This window comes from Lepidochelys kempii, chromosome 2, assembly GCF_965140265.1.
Source record: "Lepidochelys kempii isolate rLepKem1 chromosome 2, rLepKem1.hap2, whole genome shotgun sequence".
NCBI classification, from domain to species: Eukaryota; Metazoa; Chordata; order Testudines; family Cheloniidae; genus Lepidochelys; species Lepidochelys kempii.
The window spans coordinates 124,021,903-124,046,626 of record NC_133257.1 but is presented as its reverse complement, the minus strand read 5'-3'; the positions used below and the strand labels follow the sequence as shown (position 1 = coordinate 124,046,626).

The 24,724-nt window shown below is 39.0% G+C and overlaps 1 protein-coding gene across 6 annotated transcripts in view; it reads right to left on the bottom strand.

Annotated features, from left to right (window-relative positions):
* Positions 1–24,724, bottom strand: part of DROSHA (drosha ribonuclease III) — a 99,183-nt gene that overhangs the window by 39,065 nt on the left and 35,394 nt on the right. For 4 of the 6 annotated variants that reach the window (XM_073332262.1, XM_073332264.1, XM_073332259.1 and 1 more), the window contains 8 exons: positions 23,786–23,955; positions 17,934–18,058; positions 15,981–16,080; positions 12,599–12,706; positions 8,252–8,359; positions 5,757–5,895; positions 4,541–4,601; positions 1,181–1,240 (listed from right to left, as the gene is read on the bottom strand). In XM_073332262.1, the coding sequence (XP_073188363.1) occupies positions 1,181–1,240; positions 4,541–4,601; positions 5,757–5,895; positions 8,252–8,359; positions 12,599–12,706; positions 15,981–16,080; positions 17,934–18,058; positions 23,786–23,955 (871 nt within the window). The remainder of the gene's footprint in view (positions 1–1,180; positions 1,241–4,540; positions 4,602–5,756; positions 5,896–8,251; positions 8,360–12,598; positions 12,707–15,980; positions 16,081–17,933; positions 18,059–23,785; positions 23,956–24,724) is intronic. The other 2 variants (XM_073332260.1, XM_073332263.1) reach the window with 2 other exon arrangements.

Sequence of the window (24,724 nt, the reverse complement as noted above, 5' to 3'; positions counted from 1 at the left end):
AGTGCACTTTAACACAGTACTATTTTGAACAGCACTACGTTAAAGCCCATAAAGCATGATACCCCATTGCATACACAAGCCCAAAATGTACACTAAAATTTATATATAAATCCAAATATACAGGTTTGTAAGTCTCAGAGGATTGTGTACTACTAAACAGTAGTTTTTAAGCAGTAATACTAGGAATTTGTGTTCTATCACCAAAAAATTTACCTCCACTCCACTTCTAGAAAAGGCCACAGATTTTTAAAGTAAAGTAAAGAAATAGATATTGACAGACACGTGGCACATAATCCAGAGTAGCTTTTGGGTATCAGAGGATAGTTACAAAAGTGCAATTTTCTTATCCATAATACCAAGAGCTTTTTTAAAAGCCTCCCCTTAAGCACACTACTTCCCTCTTAAAAATGGACTGACAAGGGCTCTGGAAAAGGATATAAAATCTTTCACATTGAATGCTGATATTGCTGTTTGTCACAAATGGCACTTTTCACCAAGCTGGCTGCCACTTGCACTAGGCTGAGAAAGGCCAGTACTTTTGTAATTTTCCAGTATTTACTACTTTCAGAAGACTCGGTTTAGCAAAATGGGGTGTGATTTTTAATGAACTGTGAATTTTGTTTTGTGTTATTATTTTCAAATGGTTTGTACATGAATATAAATATATTCTTGAAAGACAAGATGCAAGCTGTGCCCCTAAGGACTGAGGTTTAGAGAATAATCCCCCTAAAAAATTCTACACATTCAATATTGCTTGTAAACACCACTCTTGAGATTAGAGGGGAAGAGATCAAGGGAAGGCATGGAAACAAAATGACACATTTAAAAATAATCTCTCTCCTTTTTATAAATTGGTTATAAGCTCTAAAGTATTTGGCCCAAGACAAGTTGATCTCCTACAGTCATGAGCAACTTCAAATAGCAATTGACAGGACAGAGACATTAGCCTTTCATTTTGTAATCTTACTCTTCACAGCGCCAGCATTGTAAGAGGCTTGAAAAGAAGTATACGCAGATGTGCGGCTCTTAAAATCATTGCAAGGATATAGGCCAGCAAATACACCGACTATCCAAACCTACACATTTGAAAGTGTAATACAGTTGAATGTTAAGGAAAAAATATATGATAGCTGACGAATGAGACACAATATAGAACTGTGTAGAAACATTCCACACTTACCTAGTTAAAAATTCCACCACAGCATCTCCCAAAAATTCTAAACGTTCATTGTGGTTAATCCTGAAAAAGTGTTTTGAGATTTATTGTCAGTAACCCCAATGAATTTTGGTTATTTGTACAGTAAAGTTTAATTCTTTTGATGATCAGGAAGAGAAATGATCCTGCTACTTTTCTATTTTGATACTTTCATCTCTGATATTGTAGCAAAGAACATGTGGGTTATCAAACTCAGAACTGATACCACAGGTCTTTGAATCTTCATAGATTATTTATCAGCATTTAACAGGGAGAAAGGAAGCAGACTTTCTGAATAGCAGTGTGTAATGGCATGCTGAGATCAGGCTTTTTAAAGACCAGGTGATTTAAAATAAATCACCAACCTTAGCTCTGTGCACTGCTGGGGAGATGTCTACAATAAACAAACACCTCCTGGACCTGATGCCTCTACAATGGATTTGTTGATGCATCTCCAACTCCATGGTAGTCTGTATGTGCTTTTGTTTTTCACAATCCCTTTAATGTCAAAGACAAGTGTCCTCTGCCCCTTTTCTGAGATTTCTTTCAGGCTCGTAGGAGGACTTACTAGAACAGAAGAAGATATCTTCAAAGACTCTCTCAAACTAATAAGAGCTATGTTCCCTCTCTTTTCCTCTCTTGGGGTCCTCCTATCTCTCTTGCTCTCATTTTTTTTATTGCTTCTATGAGTACTCTATCTTACTTTTCTTTTTGTTTAATTTTTTTTTCAAGCCCTCCCGCATTAACAGGTTTATTAATAGGTAAGGGACAGAAAGCTAGGCACTACCAATTGAGTAAGATAGGGAACTAGTCTCAGTACAGAATATCTCAAGCTGCAGCAAGCATTTATGCATGCTTAACTTTAAGCACGTGGAGTAGCCCTATTGATTTCATAGGTCATGTTTGCAGAATCGAGGCCTAAGACACTGGTGGTTTCTTTTCAGAGCTCCCTTTTCAAGTGTCTGACAGCATTTATTGCCATTTGCTCTTGCTCAAATTATTAAATCACTTATCTAACTTTTTGAAAAGCAGAACTTCAGTAGGGGTTCAAGCACCAAGTGCTATTTAAAAGCAAAGTGTTAGTTATAGTATAACTTCTCTCTGTAGAGGCATAATGGCAAACAGATGTGAGAAGTATGGATTTTCCAGTCCATTCAGCGGAGATAGGATAATTACTGAGTGCTTTCTCCTTGTTTTTCTTTCCCTTTGGGAGGAGTGAATTTTTGATGGATATTAGCCTTATACTTGCAAATATTATTTTATAATTGGGAGTACAATACTGTAAATACACCAGAACTCAAAGAACAATCTAAAGGGACTAGAATGAATCTTTAAGCTCAGCCCTGTGTAGCGGCACCATTCCATGGGGAGTGTCACTCAGAATCACAATTCCTCCTCTGCTGCTCTGACCTTGCCCCAAAGCGGGATGGGGATTGGAATAATTTACAACAACCTTTTAGGGTTGTATAGCGTCACACACCCAGCATTCACCTCATCCATTTGTTCACAAGTGTTCCTGCTTCCTCAGCCCACACCCAGAGCTGTACTCTGGGAGAGTCTTACATGGCTGTGCATGGAGGTAGAATCACAGGAACAGAGGGCTGGCAGGGAACTCGAGAGGTCATCAAGTCCAGCCCCTACACTGAGGCAGGACCAAGTATACCTAGACCATCCTTGATGGGTGCTTGTCCCATCTGTTCTTAAAAACCTTCAATGATGGGGATCCCACAATCTCCCTATTCCAGATCCTACCCTACTCTTATAGTTAGAATTTTTTTTCCTAATATCTAACCTTAATCTCCCTTGCTGCAGATTATGCCCATTACTCCTTGGCCTACCTTTAGTGGACAAGGAGAACAATTGAATATCATTCTCTTTTTTAACAGCCCTGAACATATTTGCAGACTGTTATCAGGTCCCTCCTCAGTCTTCATTTCTCACGACTAAACATGCCCAGTTTGTTTTACTTTTTCTCATAGGTCAGGTTTTCTAAACCTTTTATCGTTTTTGTTGCTCTCCTCTGGACTCTCTCTAATTTGTCCACAGCTTTCCTAACATGTGGTGCCCAGAATTGGACAGCACTGAGTAAAGTGGGACAATTACCTCCCATGTCTTACTTATGACACTCCTGTTAACACACCTCAGAGTGATATTAGCTTTTTTAGCAACTGCATCACATTGTTGATTTATATTCAATTTGTGATCCACTATAACCCCCAGATCTATTTCAGCAGTACCACCACGTAGACATTTATTCTCCATTTTGTAGTTGTGCACTTAATTTTTAAGTTTTCCTTCCCAAATGCAGTACTTTGCACTTGTCTTTATTGAATATTGTTGATTTCCGACCAATTTTCTAATTCTCTAATAGGTAGGATGACCCAAGTCTCTCTTACTCGCTTTGGTTAGCCCCGCAGGACCAGGGCACCTAGAAGTGATTACAAAGCATGTCCTAAATGCAAATTTTAAGCAATACAAATGTAATTCATTTGCACAGAATTCGTAGTGACTTAGTTAACTATTGTACTTGTAATTATAATTATTATAATTGGTTATTAAGCTAAACAATTACTTTTGTAGTAAACATATTGTTCCATGTTATTATATATATATTCATTTATATTGGGCCAAATTCTGTGTCACCCATGCTCATTTTGAGTGATACTTTACTTCATCAGTATCCTTGTTGATTTCAATAGGACTATTCATGGAGTAAGATACTACTCACTGTGAGTAAGGGTGGCACAGAATCTAGTTTCTGATCATTTTTTAAGTACAGTGGAAAGTTTGTGCTATGCACATGCAGTAAAATAAATGTAGCATTTCGCTGTCCACCATTTGAGCTGTCCAAACAGAAGTATTAATGATTCTTTTAAGTTTTGTTGACTGAAGCAGATTTTCTTTAGGGGTTCTCTTAAATGTCTTGTTCACTGGATGCATTAAAGAACTGGTGCTTGGTTTTCTGTGCCTTTACAAAAGGATGTTTTTTGGCAAATGGTGGCTTTGCAAGTTCAGAGTAACACCCTTTTTAAAAGACTTTTTCTATTCACCACTCTGACTGGTCATCTTTTTCAAAAAAGCCACTTGATTTTATTAAAAAACCCAAAACAATATTTTTGGAGCAATTTTTCTTTGCTTGCACATGCATATAAATAAGTATATGCACTTACGCACTTACTTCCCAATAGTTAAAACTCAGCTGGCTGTTTTGTTACAAAGGCTTTTAAGAAACTAGAGTTGAATTTTCATTTTTAGTTAATCTTCTAGGTCCAAGAAAAAGGCTGAACTACACACATTAGCACATAACTAGAATACTGAAAGCAAAGTATTAGCTGCTTTCTTTACCTGGAAGGAGTAGGATCATCTTGCCCAAGGCGGGACATAATGTTTATCAAGGTGTTTATTCCTGTAAAAATAAACAATACTAAACAGTTATTAAAAATCACCACCAACTTCACTGAAGTAATTTCTTCAAATGTTACTTTGTATTTACCATGCAAAACTCTCATTCTGCATTTAAAAAAACATACAAACAAAAAATGCCATTGGGTCAGTCAGAAAGCAGAAACACCACAGATCCAGAGTTAAATTACAGCAGGGCATTTTTATTCAGGTATAATCCTTTTAGGGACTAATGGCTAGCTAATGGCTGCCCATAGGAAACTGCTTTTACATTCATGGAGCCCGATCTAAAGTCACAGAAAGGCCAGGCTCCAAAAGAGATGGACCCTCCCCTTGTCCCCAACGTTGTATGAACAACAGACAATTTGTATTACTGCAGTTGCCTGTATTTAAGGGAGAATGAAGTTGTGCAGCAGAGCCCACATATTTGACAGCTGCACTGCCTCCATGTTTCAGCAAGTATTTCATAGCAGTGTTACAAAGGGGTCTCATTAATGAGACTTCATCATTTTTATAAAATATACTTCAATATATTTATTGCATTATGAAAATATCAATAGATACACTTATCAAAAATATAACAAAGTATATTCTGTGATGTATTATCCTTGCTTATTTTGTCAGCTACTTGTTTGCTAATCTGTAAAATACAATCATTCAGAATAGATCTGCCAGTCATTTATTATTATTTTTTTTAAATTGTTTGTATTACCATGTGCTCAAGCATTAGAAACTTCCACTAAAATTCTCTCCCAGAGATAAGCTTCACTACAGTGTTAGCTCAAGGTATAATCCTTGAGTGTTGCCCCTAATCTGGCTCCCATAAAACTCTCCAGCTCCAGGTAAATGGTGCTTTAAACTCAAGATAGCTGGCCCTCAAGGGAAGCGAGGCCGGTGAGTGTGTGTTAAAGCGCAAGTGTTATTGAAGCTCCAGCTAGTAGTGAAGTATGGATGTAGCTACTTTGTACTGCTAACACAACCACTCATTGTGACCACTGTCACTCCAGCTATGCTAACTTCACAGAGTTAACTTGAGTTAACGCAGCAGTGAAGACAAGCCCTCAGGAGAATATAGGCTGAACAGGCATCAGTTAGGTGGCAGTTCTTCTTGGAGGCTAAGGATGGTGAGAGAGAAAACAATAATGGTGTAATTGCATACCCTTTTTTCTCATGTGCATGTGATGGACTTTTCGGTCTCCATACTTGGGCTGTCGAATCCCACAATTGGACAAGGAATTTCTTGCGTGGTCCGGATTCATTCCGAAGTTTAGGTGATGGCTTGGATGAGTCATGGCAAGCTAGAAAGAAACACGTGCAAGTCAAAAACTGGGTTTATTTTTGAAAACGCTAAGAGCAAGGTTAGCTTGGTAGCTGCTAACAACAGCTATTTCTCAGTCTGAAGACATGCTATGATGTGCTGTTAGCAATTAGTAACTCTGGTTCAAGCAATTAAAATGTAGCGTGTACGACTTCAGATATGTCACAAAACACATCATTTATGCCTGATCACCACTCAAACTAATTAACTTTTAGAAGCTTTTTAAAGAAATAAATTAGTTTTTGAAAGAAAAAAAAGCGGAATTGTCAATTTGCCCTAAAATGCTTTGCTTGCTAACTTGCCTGAACGATGTGAAACAATATGAAGATTTGCTTAGTAGAAAAAACATGAAATCTAATACTATTACTACCTGGATGTATCTATATACTGCAATACCACCTCAAGCATTTGTAACTCAATACAAATATGTAAAGTATCAATAAGGAGAGCCTCGTCTTTTTTTGGTAAAAGACAGATGATCTAATATTTGCTCACCAAAGGCCAGACTCTGCTACTCTTGCTCACAATGAATAGCCCTCTACTCTCATTGCCTTTGCTGGGACCCCTCTCAGAGCAACGTACTAGTGAAGGTGAATAGGAGTGGCAGACCTGAGCTCTATATTTAGTTTATATTGTAAGCACTACCAGGAACTTGCATCTTTGCTGCTATCACCTTATAAATGGCAGCAGAAATGGGAGGTGTCAGTAGCAATTAATACAGCAAAGACAAAGACTTAGGCCCCAATCCTGCAAACACACATATGAGAATTGTTAGCAGCCCCATTGCGTTAAATGGGACTACTTACACGCAGAAAGTTATAAATGAAATTTGTGTAGGATTGGGGCCTTTGATGCCAAACGAAAAGCTTCTAAACAGCTCCTTTGCCCTCTTCGTTCAAACAAAGCTTATTTTAACTATTGTCAGACCGAATTGTTATTCAGCTTACAGCATTTACTCCCAAATCCTTGTTAAATACCTAATTAATACTAACTACAGTTTGTCAAACCCATCCATCTAAAACACTTTACTCCTCTAAAATAGAACACACTAACACTTATCAGAATAGTGAAACAAAAAAACATGAAACACCCCTCAGCCTCTCTTCTCTATCAGGTCTTTAAATGCATACTGTATGATGAAACATACATCATCACTGGGAGATTACATATTTGTATATTTGGCATCCTTGCAGTTATTTAAATGGTGAAATATAAATCTCACTAGGGACTCTCTCGCCTGGAACAAATTCTTAGCTATTCAATAAGCATGCAAAAGGATCAAGCCTAGATAAAGTGCCTCTGTGCATTCAGTGTGATTTATGTTGGTGCACCTTGTCTTATGCTTTCCCTCATTATTGATAACTTATTTGCTTTTTGCTTCAAGCGTTCTGTCATGGCAGTTAGTAGGCTTTTCTGGCTGCATTTCTTTTTTTTTAAATAATCTTTAACTCTAAAACCCAGGCAATGTGAAAAAAAAAACCTGCTCATAATTAAGCATAGGACCCATCCTCTCTATTATTGAACTAATCCGGTTTGTACAAGGAGTACAAAGCATTTGAGAGCGTTTTTATAAATAATTCTTGATTCATTATATGTAAAAACAAAAACAAAGTGAACACCTATATTCTAGCAATTAAATCGGAAATTATATATAAAATACACTTTTTAGGTTGATAACACAGATCCACTTACTTATTTTTGCCCTTTCATTTAGATCTGCAATAGACGGTTTTTGCTGAGAGTCCCAGTGTGCAAAAATGCACTTGCACAACTGATTGATCATGCAACACAGACGTATTAAAACCCCAAAAGAAACATAACTTCTCTCTCTGACTTTGTAACTGTGAACATTTCAACAAACACCTGTAGGTCTGAAGAGACATCCGTCTGTTCATAGCTTTGAACACAATGAATTCTTTATGAAATAATAAACTACAAAACAGTACAAGGCAAAATTTACAGACACATCTGCAGTATGGCAATAAAGGAACGCACTAAGTAACAAAAATATAATCTTGCATTCGTATATAATGCTTTTCATCCTGCCGGATTCCATGATTTACAAACCACAAGCAGGGGAAACCTGATTTTATAGATTCTCACAGGACACCTGGAACCTTTTTAAGATCAGAGGTGCAAATAATCAGGTGCTTCCCAATATCAGCAATACAAATCATTTCTCCAGTTAGTGGGTTCAGCAAGATTTACACACATAAGCCTAACTATCTTGGGGACGATGGTCGTCATGCCTCACCTTGCTCCACAGGAGCAGAGCTTCAGTCCTGCAGAACTCAAATGGCAAATTAGTATGTAAGTTGTATTTTGGCATTTCTTACCTGTAGCAAGCACCGATCTTGAAAAGTGTAGCCTATCAACTTGTCCAAATGCATCAGACATTGATGGTAGCGAATATGGTGGGTGAGAACAGGAAGCATCATTGCATGCTAGGAAAAGAATTGCAATGCGGAAAACTATTCATTTACAAAACACAGAGAACCCAACTGAGTAACAATCAAACACACAAAGAAGTTTAGCTTGTTATGACACTATGCATTTTACTTTATTTCTCAGTAAATCAAAACAAACTAAAAGTAATAATGGACCTATGCCCTTCAATGAATATAACTAAATTAGAACCTATCCATGTGTATTAATTACCAAGAAAAACAAAACAGTCTTCTATTGAAGTACTTTGTTGGGTGCAACAAAGATTCTCCTGTTGCATATTGCTGAACATATCAAGACATATCACGGTAAAGTCAAGTAGTGACAGAACATTGCATGGCCATCTGGCACTTGCTACAATATGTAGACTTTGATTAGTACAAAAGAAAGAAGAAAAAAAAGACTGAAGGCCAGGTTAGGCCTCTGACATAATTTTAAAGTATAATATTTCATAAACTACCGAGATGAGGAAAGGTCATTTTATACCACTTGACACTCCTGGTCGAAAAGGAACCCTGGAAGCTCCAGTCAGTGGCTCAGAGGAGCTAAGGCAGGCTCCCTGCCTGCCCTGGCTCCGTGCAGCTCCTGGAAGCAGTCGGCATGTCCCTGCTGCCCCTAGTTGCAGGGGCAGCCAGGCTCCGAACACTGCCGCTGCCCCGAGCGACAGCTCTGCATCTCCCAGTGCCAGGAACGGCAGCCAATGGGAGCTGCAGGGGCGGCACCTGCAGGCAAGGGCAGTGTGTGGACCCACCTGGCTGCACCTCCACCTAGGGGCCACAGGGACATGTTGCCACTTCCAGGGAGCTGCCCGAAGTAAGCGTCGCCCCAACCCCCTGATCCAGGTCGGAACCCCCTCCTGCACCCAAACTCTCTCCCCGAGCCTGCATCTTAACTCCCTGCCTCAGCCCCGAGTTCCCTCCCTCATCAAAATTTCCTCCCTCCCACAGCCCATACCCACACCCCCTCCCGCACCCCACACCTCTGCCCCAGGCCTGAGCCCCCTCCTGCACACCAAATCCTAAACCCCAGCCCCATCTCAGAGCCTGCACCCCCAGCCAGAGCCCACAACCCCTCCTGCCCCCAAACCCCTGCCCCAGCCCTGAGCCCCCTCCTGGGCTCCAAACCCCTCAGCCCCAGCCCGGAACCTTCTCCTGCACCCCAAACCTCTCATCCACAGCCCCACCCCAGAGCCTGCACCCCCCCCAGCCAGAGCTCATACCCCCTCTCAGACCCCAACCCCCTGCCCCAGTCCTGATCGCCTTCCTGCACTTTGACTCCCTTGGCCACAGCTCAGAACCACCTCCTGCATCCCAAACCCCTCATCCCCGCCCCACCCCACAGCCCGCACCCCCAGCTGGAGCCCTCCTGCTCCCCAACCCCCTGCCTGGAGCCCCCTGCACTCTGAACCCCTCATTTCTGGCCCCACCCCAGACCTCCCGCACTGCAACCCTCTGCCCTAGCCTGGTGACAGTAAGTGAGGGTGGGAGAGAGCAAACGACGGAAGGATGTGGGATGGCGTGAGCAGGGGCAGGGCCTCGGGGAAGGGGCAAGGGTATTTGGTTTTGTGCGATAAGACGGTTGGCAATACTGTGGAATAACCAGCTTTTTATTCCATACTAAGCACTTATTTCAAGATGGCAGGCAGGAAAATTGTGCAGTATAAAGTTACATTCTCACTGCCATCTTGATTTCACTAACTTCCTCACGAGAATTCAGTGGCCAATGTTTTCAAACATTATGAAGGACTGAACTCTAGCAGTTCCTGAGAGACTGAATGTTAGGAAGAGTTGGAAAGGCAGTTACAAAGTAGCTATTTGGCCCTATAGCAAAAACGCTCTGGGTAAGTTTTTCAGAACTGAAATGGGAGTTAGGTGTCCCCTAGTGGCTTTCAATAAGAGTTGGTTTCCTAAGTGCACTTTGTGACTTTGAATATCTCCCCCCTTTATGCACTTTTCTAAGCACTGGTTCTAAACCAGTGATCTGGGGGAAATAATTGATAACTGAACAAGTTTACACTATTCTGTTATGCCAACAGCAAAGTTCTTATGGAAGAATAAGAAATATAAGATTTATAGTGGCTAAATCATAATACGGAATTTAAAACAATACTTTATATATGCATGTAAAATAATGAATGCTTTTACAATAGGCAATCTAACATTATATTTCCTGTTGTAATTATCAAAATCAAGTTTAAGGATTCATAGAAACAAGACTTATTTGAAGATGAAATCTGAAAATTATTCATGTATCACTTCACAATGAATGCAAAGTGTATGATTAAAGGGGATGAATGAACAGAGTGGATGTATAGGAGAAAATCAGTTTAGCATGTATAACAGATCCTGTAATTATGGGCTTAAGTGTCTTTGTGGATTTTGGTATGTTGGTGAAACTAAGCACAGTCATAGAGTAAGAACTGGTGAACATAGTGCTGTGAGATTATAAGGATTACCTTTCGTTGAAAAGAGTGTAAGATTGCATCTGAGAGTTTGGGGGGTTTTTTAGAATGAAATGTGGTTTCACATTGCAGATATGATGACTGGTAAGAACTATATTACTGGGAAGTGAAAAAATCGTTGCTGAATAGAATTAGATTTAAGTGAATTTCTACTATTTAAACTAAAATCCAATACTGTTAGTAGTTTCTCTCATAACAATCTCGGGGGGAAGGGGGATGACCCCCAACTATATGTTCTATAACTGTGCTTCTTGTGCATCTTCATTCTTGACCACTTTATCAACAGTACATCATCTCAAGGACCCGTGACGCATGCTCACCAGTTCACAGTTTCTCTGCATTTGCTGTCCACTGTAGTAGCCTTCTGGGCAACCAGAATAATTCCACGGGGAATTAGTGCACAGACCACAGTTTCAATACTATTTGTAGACAGCAAGCAGTATGTTTGGCCCCAGTTTGTATACTGATATATCAACATTTTAGATTTTATTTATAAGTTCAACTCGTAAAGAATTGGTATCTTTCTGACGATAAACATGAGGTACACAGAAGGTCTTAATTTAGACTCTTGTGATAATATTGACAAAGTGTTATTTTCCTGACACCAAATATGTGATTAATTTGATTAATTTCTGTCAGATAGGATTATGGCAATTTGACATTCCCAATTCTTTTTAGGGGAACACTCCCCAACCCTTCCCTGCTCACAAAAAACATTTTATAAACTGCACTAGGCAAATTAATGGATACTGAAGAAATATGGTCTCTTCTGGAACTGTAGCATTATAGGCAGGAGAGCCAATATACCATCTGATTAAGGCTACTTTGAGTATAAGAATAATTCTTTGTAAGTAATAATTTAATAGCGGCAAAGATGTGCCCTCCACCTGCCCAATAATTTTGAATTACTTCACACAAAACAGAGCCATTTAAATCAGAGCACTTCACTCCTTCTCTCCCTGTTTGCAAGTGCTTAATTTTGGAAAATGCCAAGACTGGTATTATACTTTATGCAACAGAGTGATTTAAAATTATTAGAGTACTTCAATGTTTATTAAAAGAATTTTGATCTTCTAAACTACAGTGCTTTTAAGAATTAAAGCAAACCAATAATTTTAAATTGCTCTGCATTAAGTCTGCTCGCAGAATTGATTTACATTCATTTAGTTTTTACTCTAATCTGGCAAAACGCATATCTGAAAAACAGCAATGGCAATCTTTCATTTTAAAGTGTAGTCTCCTTGTGACCTCTCAAAGAAATTCAAACAATTGACTAGTCTAATTTATTGTTTTAGATATACAAAAGAATATGGAAAATTATGTTTTATACTCATTGTTCTTTCCCCTTTAATATACAACAGAGTTTAAATTCTCCTTGAAGACATGATTACAAAAAAAGGTTTTGTAAAAAAGGCCAATTTACTGACCAACAAGCCCTGAAAACTCAATGCTAGCCTCTTCAGTCTTTTTTACACTGGGGTTTTATCCTGGTTACAGTCATTGGTTGTCAGGCACCAGCGTAGCTGTACAACTGCTATAAGCCACAATTTGCACCAGCACAGATTACCCCTGTTTCAATCGGGGGTAAGTGCCACCAGTGCAAATAGCACTGTCTATACCCCGCGCAGCAATAGCGATGGTTCGCTACAATGTAACAGGGGCAACCCCCCCGTGTACCTAAGGCCTTAACATTGCAAAATTACGAGACATTAATCTGATGTCTATTAACTAACAAAAGAAACTGATTTCAGGAGGGATCTCTAGGTCTAACAGTCACCTGGCAGACATCAGAACGAATGCCGGTTTTCCAGAATCCTTGGCTGCTTAACTCCACGGTCACTTCTCGTCTCATTGTGTTTTTCTGCCTGATTTTCTGTAGCGCTTCCTAGAAAGGGAGGAAATGGTGCAACGGTGAGACACTTTCTACAGCAAAGTCATATGAAACCACACGTGGGCACGAAAAACAGACATTAGGGTGTTCAGACTTTGGATTTGAGAATGGGGTTTTAATTGATTTATTTTTTTATCTATTTGTAAAGCACACTTTCAGAGAGCAATTTTTCAACCTAAATCTTGTAATTATCTCCACCCACCCCTTGGTAATGCTGTAAGCCAGGGGTGGCCTGGATGCCCACAAGTGTGACAGAGGGCTGCATGTGGCTCAGTCTATTTATCCTGATAAGCTGCAGGGTGAGGACAAAGCTGACTAATCACAGGTTTTTGCTGAAGATGAAATGAACAAAGCCATTCCGATGCATCTATTGAGCGAGATGCAAGTACAAGCAAATACCATTTCTCTCTGGAATTCCTGACATCTGATACTCCATCCCAAGGCTTGCGTGAGAAACAACCAACCCTTCATTCATGCGGGTAAGAGATAGACCTTTATTATCTAGCCCCAGTCACCTTATAACGGATCTTGGTTAAACGTCAATACCCCTCTTATGGAACAGGGGGTCAGTATCCACTGACACCAGAGGCTCCTACTATGAAACCTACCCACTTTATTCCAACCAAGAAAAAAAAATGTGTTTAAAAACTGCACTGCCTTGACCTTGAGAAGTTGGCAGTTTATTTCTGTTTCTGAAATACGGCAAGGGCATGTACAGCCTTGGATAGGAGTCCCTTTTATTTTTTGTATAAATCTGAAGCAATAAATAGAATAAATAATCCAGTATGTTAGGGTCTCTTAGTCTGAATTTAGGTCCTGATACTGCAAATGCCCCCAAGAGTATGTCAACTCTGATACATATGTGACAATGGGAAGCAGTCACTGCATATTTTCTTCTAATTGAGAACAAGGAACTTTATTAGAATAAAGGACTAAATATAAAAGTTACATCTCTCCTCTCGCTACACTTCACTGCAGGGCCCCTGCTGAGAACTTCTCCCTCCCTGCTGCCTGCTTCAGTTTTAAAGAAACTATACATAGCTCTTTGGGGCACAGACAGTCTCTTTGTTTTGAGTTTGTACAGTGTCTAGCACAAAGGGTTTCTCCTGGTCCATAACTGAAGCTCCTAGGCACCACCTCAATACAAATAATGACCTCGCATCCCGTAATCTCATTGAAATCAATGGCAATAATAAGCAGGTGTGCATGAAGCACTGTTCCCTTAGGCCCAAATCCAAATGTCAACGGGCTATGGACAGAGGCCATAAATTGTACACCTTTTAGGGGTAGGCTCTATAAGGTCTTCTAGGCTTTTATACAGTACCATGCATATCCGTGTATCATCAGTGCCCAATTCTGAATAATTTTCTTCTTTTTTTTTTAAATTCACATGCCAATTACAGCAGCCTGCCAGCTCCCACTAAATTACTGATGAGGTCCTCAGTGTCACAAAGTGGGAGCACAGTACTGCAAAGTTTCTGCCTAAGAACGGTTTTCAATACATCTTCCTTATGACAGACAATTACTTTAGGAAACCATCATCCTGGATGATACAATCTAGAAACAAAGGTCTACACACTACAAGAAGTGATAAATGTCAAAGGAGTACTTCATTTTTGCAGCAAAATGCAATCACCCCCACGCCCTCTTTGCTACTGTTTTAAGAATAACTCATCCATTATTCCCTAATGAGAGACATTTTTAATAAAAAGTTCTAGCCTTCCATTTGTTCTCCCCTGCAGTGATGAAAGCTGCAGTAAAGATAAAAATCATCTATTTCAGTGGGAAGAGCATTCCTCCTTAAACTTATGACATAGATAACTTTTAACACTGTGGTACTTCCCATTTACAAGGAAAGAAGTTGAGGTTTGGGGGCTTATTTAACACTACTATAAATAAAATGTTAATTCAGCCCTGTGTTCACGCGACAATATGCTATGCTTTGCACTAATGATAAAATCTGGTGCATTGTCAGATATACTGAAGACCATCTATTGCAGCAGCAGCTTCAGTCATTACAGAAAAAGCAAACTGGTGATGCTGTCGGTCTAAGACTCCTTGATTCATCCAATCACACTCCACTTTATACACACATGTAAACTACATGATTATAGACAGTCACACAGAAACACATACATCTGCATGCCTACACACAAGCACAGACATCCCCTTCCAGCTGCTACCTAGAATATACACTGGACCTCTAAGTACAGTAACTCCTCACTTAACGTTGTAGTTATGTTCCTGAAAAATGCGACTTTCAGTGAAACGATAGTAAGCGAATCCAATTTCCCCATAAGAATGAATGTGAATGTGGGGGTTAGGTTCCAGGGAAATTTTTTTTTTGCCATACAGGACAGTACTATAGTTGGGAGGTGCCCGCGCACCTTACCCCACAGAGGCACAGCCCACTGGCGCTGGAGACAATGAGGCAGGCAAGGAGGCTGAAGGTGCTATAGGCTAGGAGAAGCACGTGCCACAGTAGCAGCAGCTTCCCCTACTCTGCAAGCACCAGGGGTGGGGGGCTCAACCCTCGGCCCGCCCACTCCACCCCTTCCCCCAAGCACCCCTTCCCCCCTTTACTCCGCACTCCAAGTCCTCGCTCCTCCCCCCCTCCGTCCCCTGCCTCCTGCCCGCGGCAATCAGCTGGCTTGTGCCGTTCAGGAGGCAGGAGGGAGGAGCGAGGACATGGCGTGCAGGTTCCCCCTCCGTCTCCTCCCTCTTTGCAAGCACCATATTTCTCATTGAAGACTCTGACTGTGCAAAAAATAAAGTTTTTATCTTCAACTGTTTTGGAGTTATTTTGCCAGAAAAACCCCCACAACTAAAGTTTGTTTTTGTTTTTTAAAAAATCCCTCCACCTTCCCATCACTGCCTCACCCATAAAGGGAACTCACTTGAATTTTCCAATGAAATACAACTTTGGACCAAGTGTAAATCATGGAAATTTAAGATTATGAGCAGCTGAAAAGAGTAGCCTAGAATGGAAAGCCTTTCTCAACATTAAGCATTCGCTAATGACTAATGCTGTAAGAAGCTCAACACTTTATGGCAGAATCTGTAACTGGGTAAAACGTAGTGCTGGAAAATGTCTCTCCATTAGGAGGCAAAGAACAAAAGGTAACATCAACTCAACACGGGGAAAAGAAAATCATTTGTGAGGATGACAATAATAGATATTATTTCCCTTTTTTCCGTAGAAATGCAGTAACACAGCCCCATCCCTTTCGGTGCTCAGTCACTGGCTATGGGTGAAGGGCCAACATACCTCTCTCTGGGATAACTTCTGTTTATCAGCCTGTTTGACTTTGGGACTGTTAGCCAGCAGATGGCGCAGCTTCACATAGCTCTTCCATAGCTTTTGGTACCTGCAGGAAAGAACAGAAACCCCACCCCCACATCTTTGTCACATACTAGAAGTATACAACATGAGTGCCTCCTTGTTTGACCTTATGAACGGATTAGCTCTCACTAACAAAGTGGTAAACGATCCCTACTACTTCACTCTAAAAAGATATCTCTGATGGGTCACACTTCAGATGGGAGGCATTATGTGGCTTTGAATCAAAGCCTTTTTCTGATTCATATGAAAGACTCCTTTTCTTGATATGAGGCCCATATGTAACTTATAGCAAGACTAAATGCAGCCCTTATATTGTCCCCTCCACCTCCCCAAAAAAACGTTTCAGTCAAAGCAGAGGATAAAACTTCTCAATTTATGCACAGTATTTAAAAAAAAAATCATAGCAGAAGCAGACTCTCAACACAAAACACAAAAGCAAATACTTTTAAAATGAAGCAAAGGAGCAATCAAAGTATTTGCTTAATGATCTATTTTCTTCTATGTTTCGTCTGCGCAAATAGCACCAGTTTAGAGTGGTGGTTTAGTGTGAAGATCCCATATTCCTGATGCTCCATGAAATGGAGAGCAGCTATTTTACAAAAAGAACAGGAGTACTTGTGGCACCTTAGAGACTAACCAATTTATTTGAGCATAAGCTTTCATCCGATGAAGTGAGCTGTAGCTCACGAAAGCTCATGCTCAAATAAATTGGTTAGTCTCTAAGGTGCCACAAGTACTCCTTTTCTTTTTGCGAATACAGACTAACACGGCTGTTACTCTGAAACCAGCTATTTTACAGTTTCAGAATTCTCATCGCTCCAGCACACACCCCATCCCGTTTCTTGTTTACTGGAATCTGTTCCTAGCTATATCACTCCATCATTCTCCAGTGCATTTCCTCAGCCCTGGAGACTCCAGTGTCTGCTTGGTCTATAAAACAAATTGGAAACTGGAAATCTACAGGCTACTTCTACGCTATTTTCTTTTCATTTCAATACAGGATTCCAGCACCAGAACATTTTCAAAACAGATAATACATTTATCTGTCCAAAAAGAAAAATTAAATGACAAATAAACAAATCATCCTGCCAAGTAAACAAACAAACAAACAAACAAACCGAAAATCCACCAGATTTTTTTTTACCCCAAAAAAGGAGAGGCAGAGACTCCATGAAATCCACTAGGGACTTTGCTATTGCTACCAGTTTTGCATTGAAGGCACTCAGATACTACAGGGATGAACAAGGGAATAAGAAAATAATAATAATAAAAAAGATTGATTTATAACTGGTTTCACTTAGCTACATCAAAAACTTGGACAAGAAAAAACACACCAAATGGAACTTTTCTGAATACCTTAGTAATACGTATTTCACACAAAACATGAGGGCCTAGATTTATGAAGTCAACTTAGGCTCTGTCTATACTCTGAGCTAGGGGTGTGATTGCCCTGTTCACACACACATACTCACACTAGGTTTCATCGAGCAATAGCTCAAGTATAAAGAGCAGTGGAGCTGAGGTAGACCGGGTAGCTGCAGTAAAGGCACGGCTGATCCGGGACAAGGACACAGCCACCGGTTTCATAACATTTCTACCAAGTACATAATTTTATTATTACATGAATTTGACGTGCTCGCTTTGAAAATCTAAAATTGATAAAGGAAGTGCAGAACAGAATTACAATTCAGAAGAGGAAAAAGCAGCTACATTTCAGATTCTCTAGTTTATAAAAGCCAACTCCTGCTCCCATTCCCATTGCAGAAAATGGTAAGCTTGCCATCAACTTCAATAGTCATGTGACTAGGCCCTTCCTGAACAACAAACGAAAAACAGTAACTTTTTTTTTAAACATAAGCTTTGAGGAAAATTTCTTACTGAGGGTCTCCAGCATAACTGAGTTGAGCAGGCCGTATCCCGAAGTGAACAATAATGGGGAAAGTAATTACATCAGGGTTGAACTGCTCACGGTCCAGTTGATCAATACGAACTGAACTGGGTTTCTAGGAAAAAAATCAATACAGTTTATCTAATTAACAAGAGCGCTAGTGATATTTTATTGGATACATTATGATGTTGACCAGGAACTGACAAATGAATGACATCATTCTGAGAAGCAGAGAAGACTTTCAACATATTGAAATCAATGAGAGCGATATTTTAGCTATATAGGTAGAAAACCATTAATATATAATAATATGTGGCACTTACAAGGCTGAGCAATGTAAACTAATTGGTTATCACAACAACCCTGCAGTACAGGTATTATCCTGATTTACAGGGGAGGCGGAACTGAGATTTTGAGAGTTTCTGAGAATTTCACATGAATTGCTGAAGGCCAAACATTAAGTTGGTACCAGAGCCAGGATCGAATCCTGATACTTCTGACTACTATTCCTGTATTTGGTTCACTAGACCCATGTCACCTCTCTAATCTTGATTACCTAATGTAAGTAAAGACATGATTAGACCCATCCAATCACAGACTAAGTGGCATTAAAAATTGTAGCCTCACTCTTACAAAATGCTCCAAAGTCAATGTGTATAATGAGGAACACAGTTTTGAATAATGAGGAATACTTTGTCCCTTTTGCACTTGAAAACAGATCATTTTAAAGGAAAACTGTAGAAGGAAGTGATTTTCCCTGGACCTCTAAAAATGGAGAAAATGAGTAACTCCAGATCATTGCAGTTAACGTGCCGTTTGTACTGCTCTTTGTAGCATATGCAAAAACCTTAGCTTAAGTTCCACAGTTGAATCTCTCTGCACAAATATTTTCTCTGTTATCTTGCAAGCTCTTCTGTTATGTATGCAAACGATTTCCCACCTGGCAATTAGCTGTTTGGATGATGCTAAAGCTATCCAGTTCTCTGAAGTGTCTGAAAAGATACATTACTTAGAGTCGTCTTTATATTAAAACTGCCAATTTAGCAAAGAGCTTCCACATAGAAAAGTTACCTTATTTCTTATGACATTATTAGTTACTGAATGGCTATTACTATTACATAATTATATTCTTTTTAAAGTGTTTATAACAAATCATTCCCCAAAAAAGTGTTTTACAAACAGATACCAACTATATAGAGGGATCATTTCCCCCACTGGTGAAGTGCAGCCACTTCTGGAACTAAATGGTGAAAATGCTTGTCAGTGGACAGAATTATAATACTGACATGTAGGTTTTACCAGTCCAAGTGAAAATAAATGTTTATCAACTATCCTTTTTACATGATAATGGAAAATGAAACATTTCACTTGCCCATCAAAAAATGTAATCTTTAAAATTACTCCACCCATGCAAACAGGTGAAGACATTTTTTTAAGGCTTATATACATAATCATTTAGATGAGGATATGAAGAAGAAGAAAGCGATTTAAAAATGAAAACACAGGGAGGATTTTTAGGAGACTAAATGCTGTTTCTGGAACTGGAAGTTAACAAGGACAAGTCACTTTCAAAAAGAAATGGAATAAGTTTATGATCTTTTTGCTTTTTTATGATCCATGAAGGCAACTTTGAAAGGTTTTTATTTATTAAAGTAAGTTGTTTTTTTTCTGATTCCCCCCAAGCATTAGAAACTCAGGTCTTTTCTACCCTGCTTTTGCTGGAAGACATCTGAGAAACTGGTAGAATAAGGATATCATGGGTACTAAGGAAACTATACCTGATTAACAGAATAAAAATCTCAAACGATCAAAAACATTTTGGCCAACCTTTTTGAATTTGGATGCCTACAGTTTAGACACCTAAGTTACAGTAGCTTGCAGGTGCTTCCACTGAAGTCAATGGGAAATCAGCACCTTCTAAAAATCACACCACTTTTATTTAGATACTTAAATATAGATACTGAGGCCTAACTTGAGGCACCTAACTTTGAAAGTACATTGGTTTGTGATTTGTTTCTGAATTAAACAGACGTTAACAAATGCCTGATAAATAATTCTCACAACAGAACTCTTTGTGAAAGACTCAAACCCCTTCTCCTTCAATTTCAGGCTGAGAAAGATCCACATCCAACTGTCTGGTTTCTCAAGTAGACCTCCAGCAAAAAATATGGATGACCGCACTTGATATTTATAATATTTCTAAAGACAAAAAACATTTGAGACCTTATTCATACAGTACATCATTAAGAAGCAAAGAGGACACAACCAAATTAGTCTTCTCCTTTCACAGTTATATTTCTTAGGAAGAGGGCCTGGTCTATACTAGGAAATTAGATCTGTATAACTACGTCGCGCAGGGGTGTGAAAAATCCATACCCCTGAGAAATAGAGTTAAAGCGACCTAACCCCCAGCATTAAGTCAACAGGAGAATTCTCTTGTCGACCTAGCTACCACCTCACAGAGAGATGGATTACCTCATCCTATGCAGAAGTCCTCCCTTTGGTGTAGCTGGTGTCTGCACTGAAGCACTACAGCAGCATAACTGCACCAGTATAGCTGCGCCACCACGGTGTTTTACGTGTAGACAAACCCCAATACTATGAGATCACTGAATGACCACAAATGGTCATGAACTTGGTTTGAACATCTCATCCAAAACATGGAATCTCCAGCAACACAGCACTACTTTGAAGCATACAGACATGTTGATTCAGTACTGATAGACAGGAAAGAGGTGCTGTTTTTCCCATCCAAATATTGATCAAGCCAGACATTTGCCTATCTTAAAAAATCTGATGACATTGCAGGTGGGGGTGGTATAACTGTATAGAATATGCATTTATGTTCGCTTGAAGAGAAGCAGGATTTGTAAAAGAAAGATTAAAGTATTACGTATTGGATTAAAATTTATGGATTAGCTTTTCCAAACCAAATTTGAGAAACTAAGAAAACGACATGAATATATTAAATTGTAAAATAATGCTTGTCTACTGTTACTTCTTTAAAGTCTAAATCTAAATGTAAAAAGATTTACGCCTATCATAATATTTCTCTTCTCCATGTAGCATATTTATTCTTCAAATTTTAAAATAATCCAGTTTTTCTCTATCTTTTTATTTCCTCCCAGCAGGAATTCTTATTTCACAAACGATATTGTGAAGAAAAACAGCAAAATAAATGTTTACTTTTTTATCTTTACAGTGTTTTTACTTTGCTGTATTAAGTTGACAAAAACTGAATTTAAGAGACGTCATTTTCTAAAGCATTGTTTCATATTGTCTTCACAATAAAGTTGAATCTTCTGATCAAATAGGGGATAAAATGCATGGAAGATACTCTCATACTCCATTTCTCACTTACTTTTACACTCAGGGCATGTAGTAATCACTTAAAAAAAGCCACATACTAAGAAAAAACAAATTGTCACAACCTTTTTGAAAGAAAAAATGGGCACTAATGATCTCTTCCCTTCATGGTATTAAAATACAACAATAACATTTTAAGGCATAGGGAATTGCCTTTATGTATTTGTATACCCATACCAACACCATTCATCCCATAAAGTTTCCTTCCAGAATGTCAAGACTGGATAGTTAAGTACTCGAAGTTAATGTTACACATGCAAACTCAATGCCCTTGTGCATATGCTTTAAGTACATGAGTACATACTATTTCTTAAATGATACATTAGTACCATATATTTTTTCTACAAGTTTACATATAACTACAGCTTCTGTTTTTTGTGTTTATTAATTTCATTTTCTGCTGATTATTTTAGAAATTTTTGAGTTTTACATAGATATCCACAAAACAGGTGCTTCCAGGGCTTTCTCTTTGTATTTAAAAATATGTATATAATATACATTACTCACTTCAGTAGTGTGTACTCTAATCTGTAATTGTTTTGTAATGTTCCCACGTGCGTTTTAACATAGCACTGTTTCAAACAGCACTAGATTCTGCACACTAGAGAACCTTTAGTGCATACCAACACGGTCTGCATGGATCGATTAATGCGCAACACATTTGTGTGCTTCAGAAACCATACCCCCATCGTCTGCATTACTGCTCTGTGTAGACAAGACCTTAGATACCAGGAATCATTTCTGGTGTTTTTCCAGTTTGTACTGGATAAACGTCAGACTCTTTTTCATTTTGGGGGGGGTGTTTTATCCGTGTTTCTTGATTAACAATGGAAATCAAAAGCCCTGCATGCAACAAGAAGGAATAGATTTTCAGCTAGTTCAAATCAGTATAGCTCTACTGAGTCAATGAAGCTATTCCAATTCACACCAGTTGGGAATCTGGGCTATAGTGACCTCCATTATTGTATATTACTCTTGTGTGTCAGAGTCCATGACATTTACTATAGGCAGCACTAGTGTTAAGGCTGCCTAATACTTTCGGTTATAAGATCCTGTTTTCAATTGCTTATAACTTTGCCAAAATTTAACCATTTGGGCTGAAATTTTCCATGCTGAGAATCTGCCACAGACTGATTTTTTTATTTATTTTTGATTTTTTAAAAAGTTTCAGCAAGAACAGTTCTCCTAGAGCGAGGTTAAGGAAAATACATTGTTCTGCCCACATTAAAAATATCCTTACAATTATTTTACTGAGAAACTCTAGTACCGCCCTACTTTGAAACAGGAACTTGAAATTTGGCAAGAAAGTTATGCTGGCTACATCAGAGATATGCTTTTTCAGTACACAGAATGGACTGTGTCTGGAACTGATTCAGGGTTTTGTAGTAAAGGAGGCTGTTGTCTGTAAAACCCTGCCTCATTTATTGCAGACATTGATAGGAGAACAAGGCAGAGCATTTCCATAAGAAAAAGAGTGGTCTTGTGATTGAGGAAGTTGAATGCCACCCTAGACAATCAGACTCTAATCCTGTCTCCGCCACTGAGTGATGTTGAGCCGGTCATTTAAACCAACGTTTCAAAGGCGCCATTAACTGTGTGTTCTTCATTTTCTGGGTGCCCAACTGACACATGTGGGGTCAAATTTGCAGAAGCGCTGAGCATTCACAGCAGCAATTGAAGTTGATTAAAACTGTGTTTTCAATGTATAAAGTGATATAAAAAACCCTAGTACTCTGAAAATACCAGGCCATATGTGTTTCAAGTTGGGTACTCAACATTAGTAGACAGTTGATAATTTTGGCATTACTATCTCCTGACCTCAGATCTCCACGTGTGAACTAGGGATGATACCACCACCTAATATCACAAAGATGTTCCGAAAATAAAGTAATTACTGTCAGTGAAGCACTCAATAAGAAAATTAACAATTCTGTATTCAGTGCAGAGTTGGTTGGTGTACATTAAATAAGGCCTGGGGCCACACATTAATGAAGGAAGATAAAAGGAATTATTGAATAACTACCCACCCTCAGAATGAAGCAGGGGTGCTCTGGATAAATAGTATGTGATCGTGTAATTAAAGATCATCATAATACATATGCACAAAGGGAACAAATTTGAAATTGCAATGTTTTAAACAGGTGCAACCCCATGTACACATTGATATGTTGTTAGTCTGTAAACCTGCTCTTGCACATCACCCAGTCTGCCAAAGAATAGGGCACCAAGTGTGAACTTCGTACAGGTGCTGGATCAAGTGAATTCACTCCCAGATATCTATCATATTTTGCATCCCCAAATTTTTTTACATTTGGCATACTTTCAATACAGTTACTCCAAGAGCACTGAGATTAAAGGATTCTTGTTCATCCCTCTGGATTCCTTCTCCCTTTCCAATTTAGCCTGCACCGAACTCATTGAACCACGATCATAGTGCATGCCTGGTTTGTTTATAAATTAAAAATGTTTGCAGTACCATGCCAGGACTGGTAACGATCATTCCTTTGCATTCTTCTGCATATTTCTGCCATTCCAGCTCTTCCCACTGAAGCATATTGGCAATCTCCTCCTCTGGGACTAAAGGTTTGTTGCATCGTAACAAATAGAGTAGGATCTGATGCATTGACAGCACTTCTTTCCCTCCATCTTAAAAACAGATTAAAAACATTTATTAAAAATATCCCTCTCTTCAAAGCGTTATTAAAGGAAAATAATGCATAAGTAGTAAAATGTTCAGACGGGTTAAATAAAGTGCAAACTGCCCAAATAATTAACTAATAGGAACACAAACATTTTATTGATGAATAATGCACATGCATAAGCACCTCAACTAGAAACAACAACATTAATGGTAGAAAGAATAATAGCTTAATCTTTCTCAAAGCCTCAAGTTAACTTAGTTGGCCGAAGAGCTTTAAAATCTGCATGTAGAACCCTAAGTTATATAGTCCAGTTACTTTCTGCCTGTTTACATTTTATCATTTCCTTTTACAACAATAGTTTTAAACCATTTAGACATTATGTGGCTTTCTGGAGGAACATTCAAGAATTTTATGAGACGTTTATGGATGCATGCAATTAGTTATCCTGGCATTATGGACTAATATTCAGTGTTTATGTGCTGCACCTGCAGTAATGAAGACTAACGAGTAGCCTGGGCTCATGCTGAGTTATTGTCTCTGGATGAACCAAGTATATGTGAACACTAACTACTTCTGAAACGTGAAGAAATGCACACTGCCAAGATTGCGTTTTGTGACAAGTATAAAAAGCACCCTGACTTGGACTAGGCAGTCAATCGTGACTGTGAGGACCACAAAAGTAGAGATTAATTCATAATGGTCCTGTCAAGCATTTTATTGAGGAGCTATGCACCACTCAAATTCTACATGTAAACTTGTTTGTGTAGGAAACG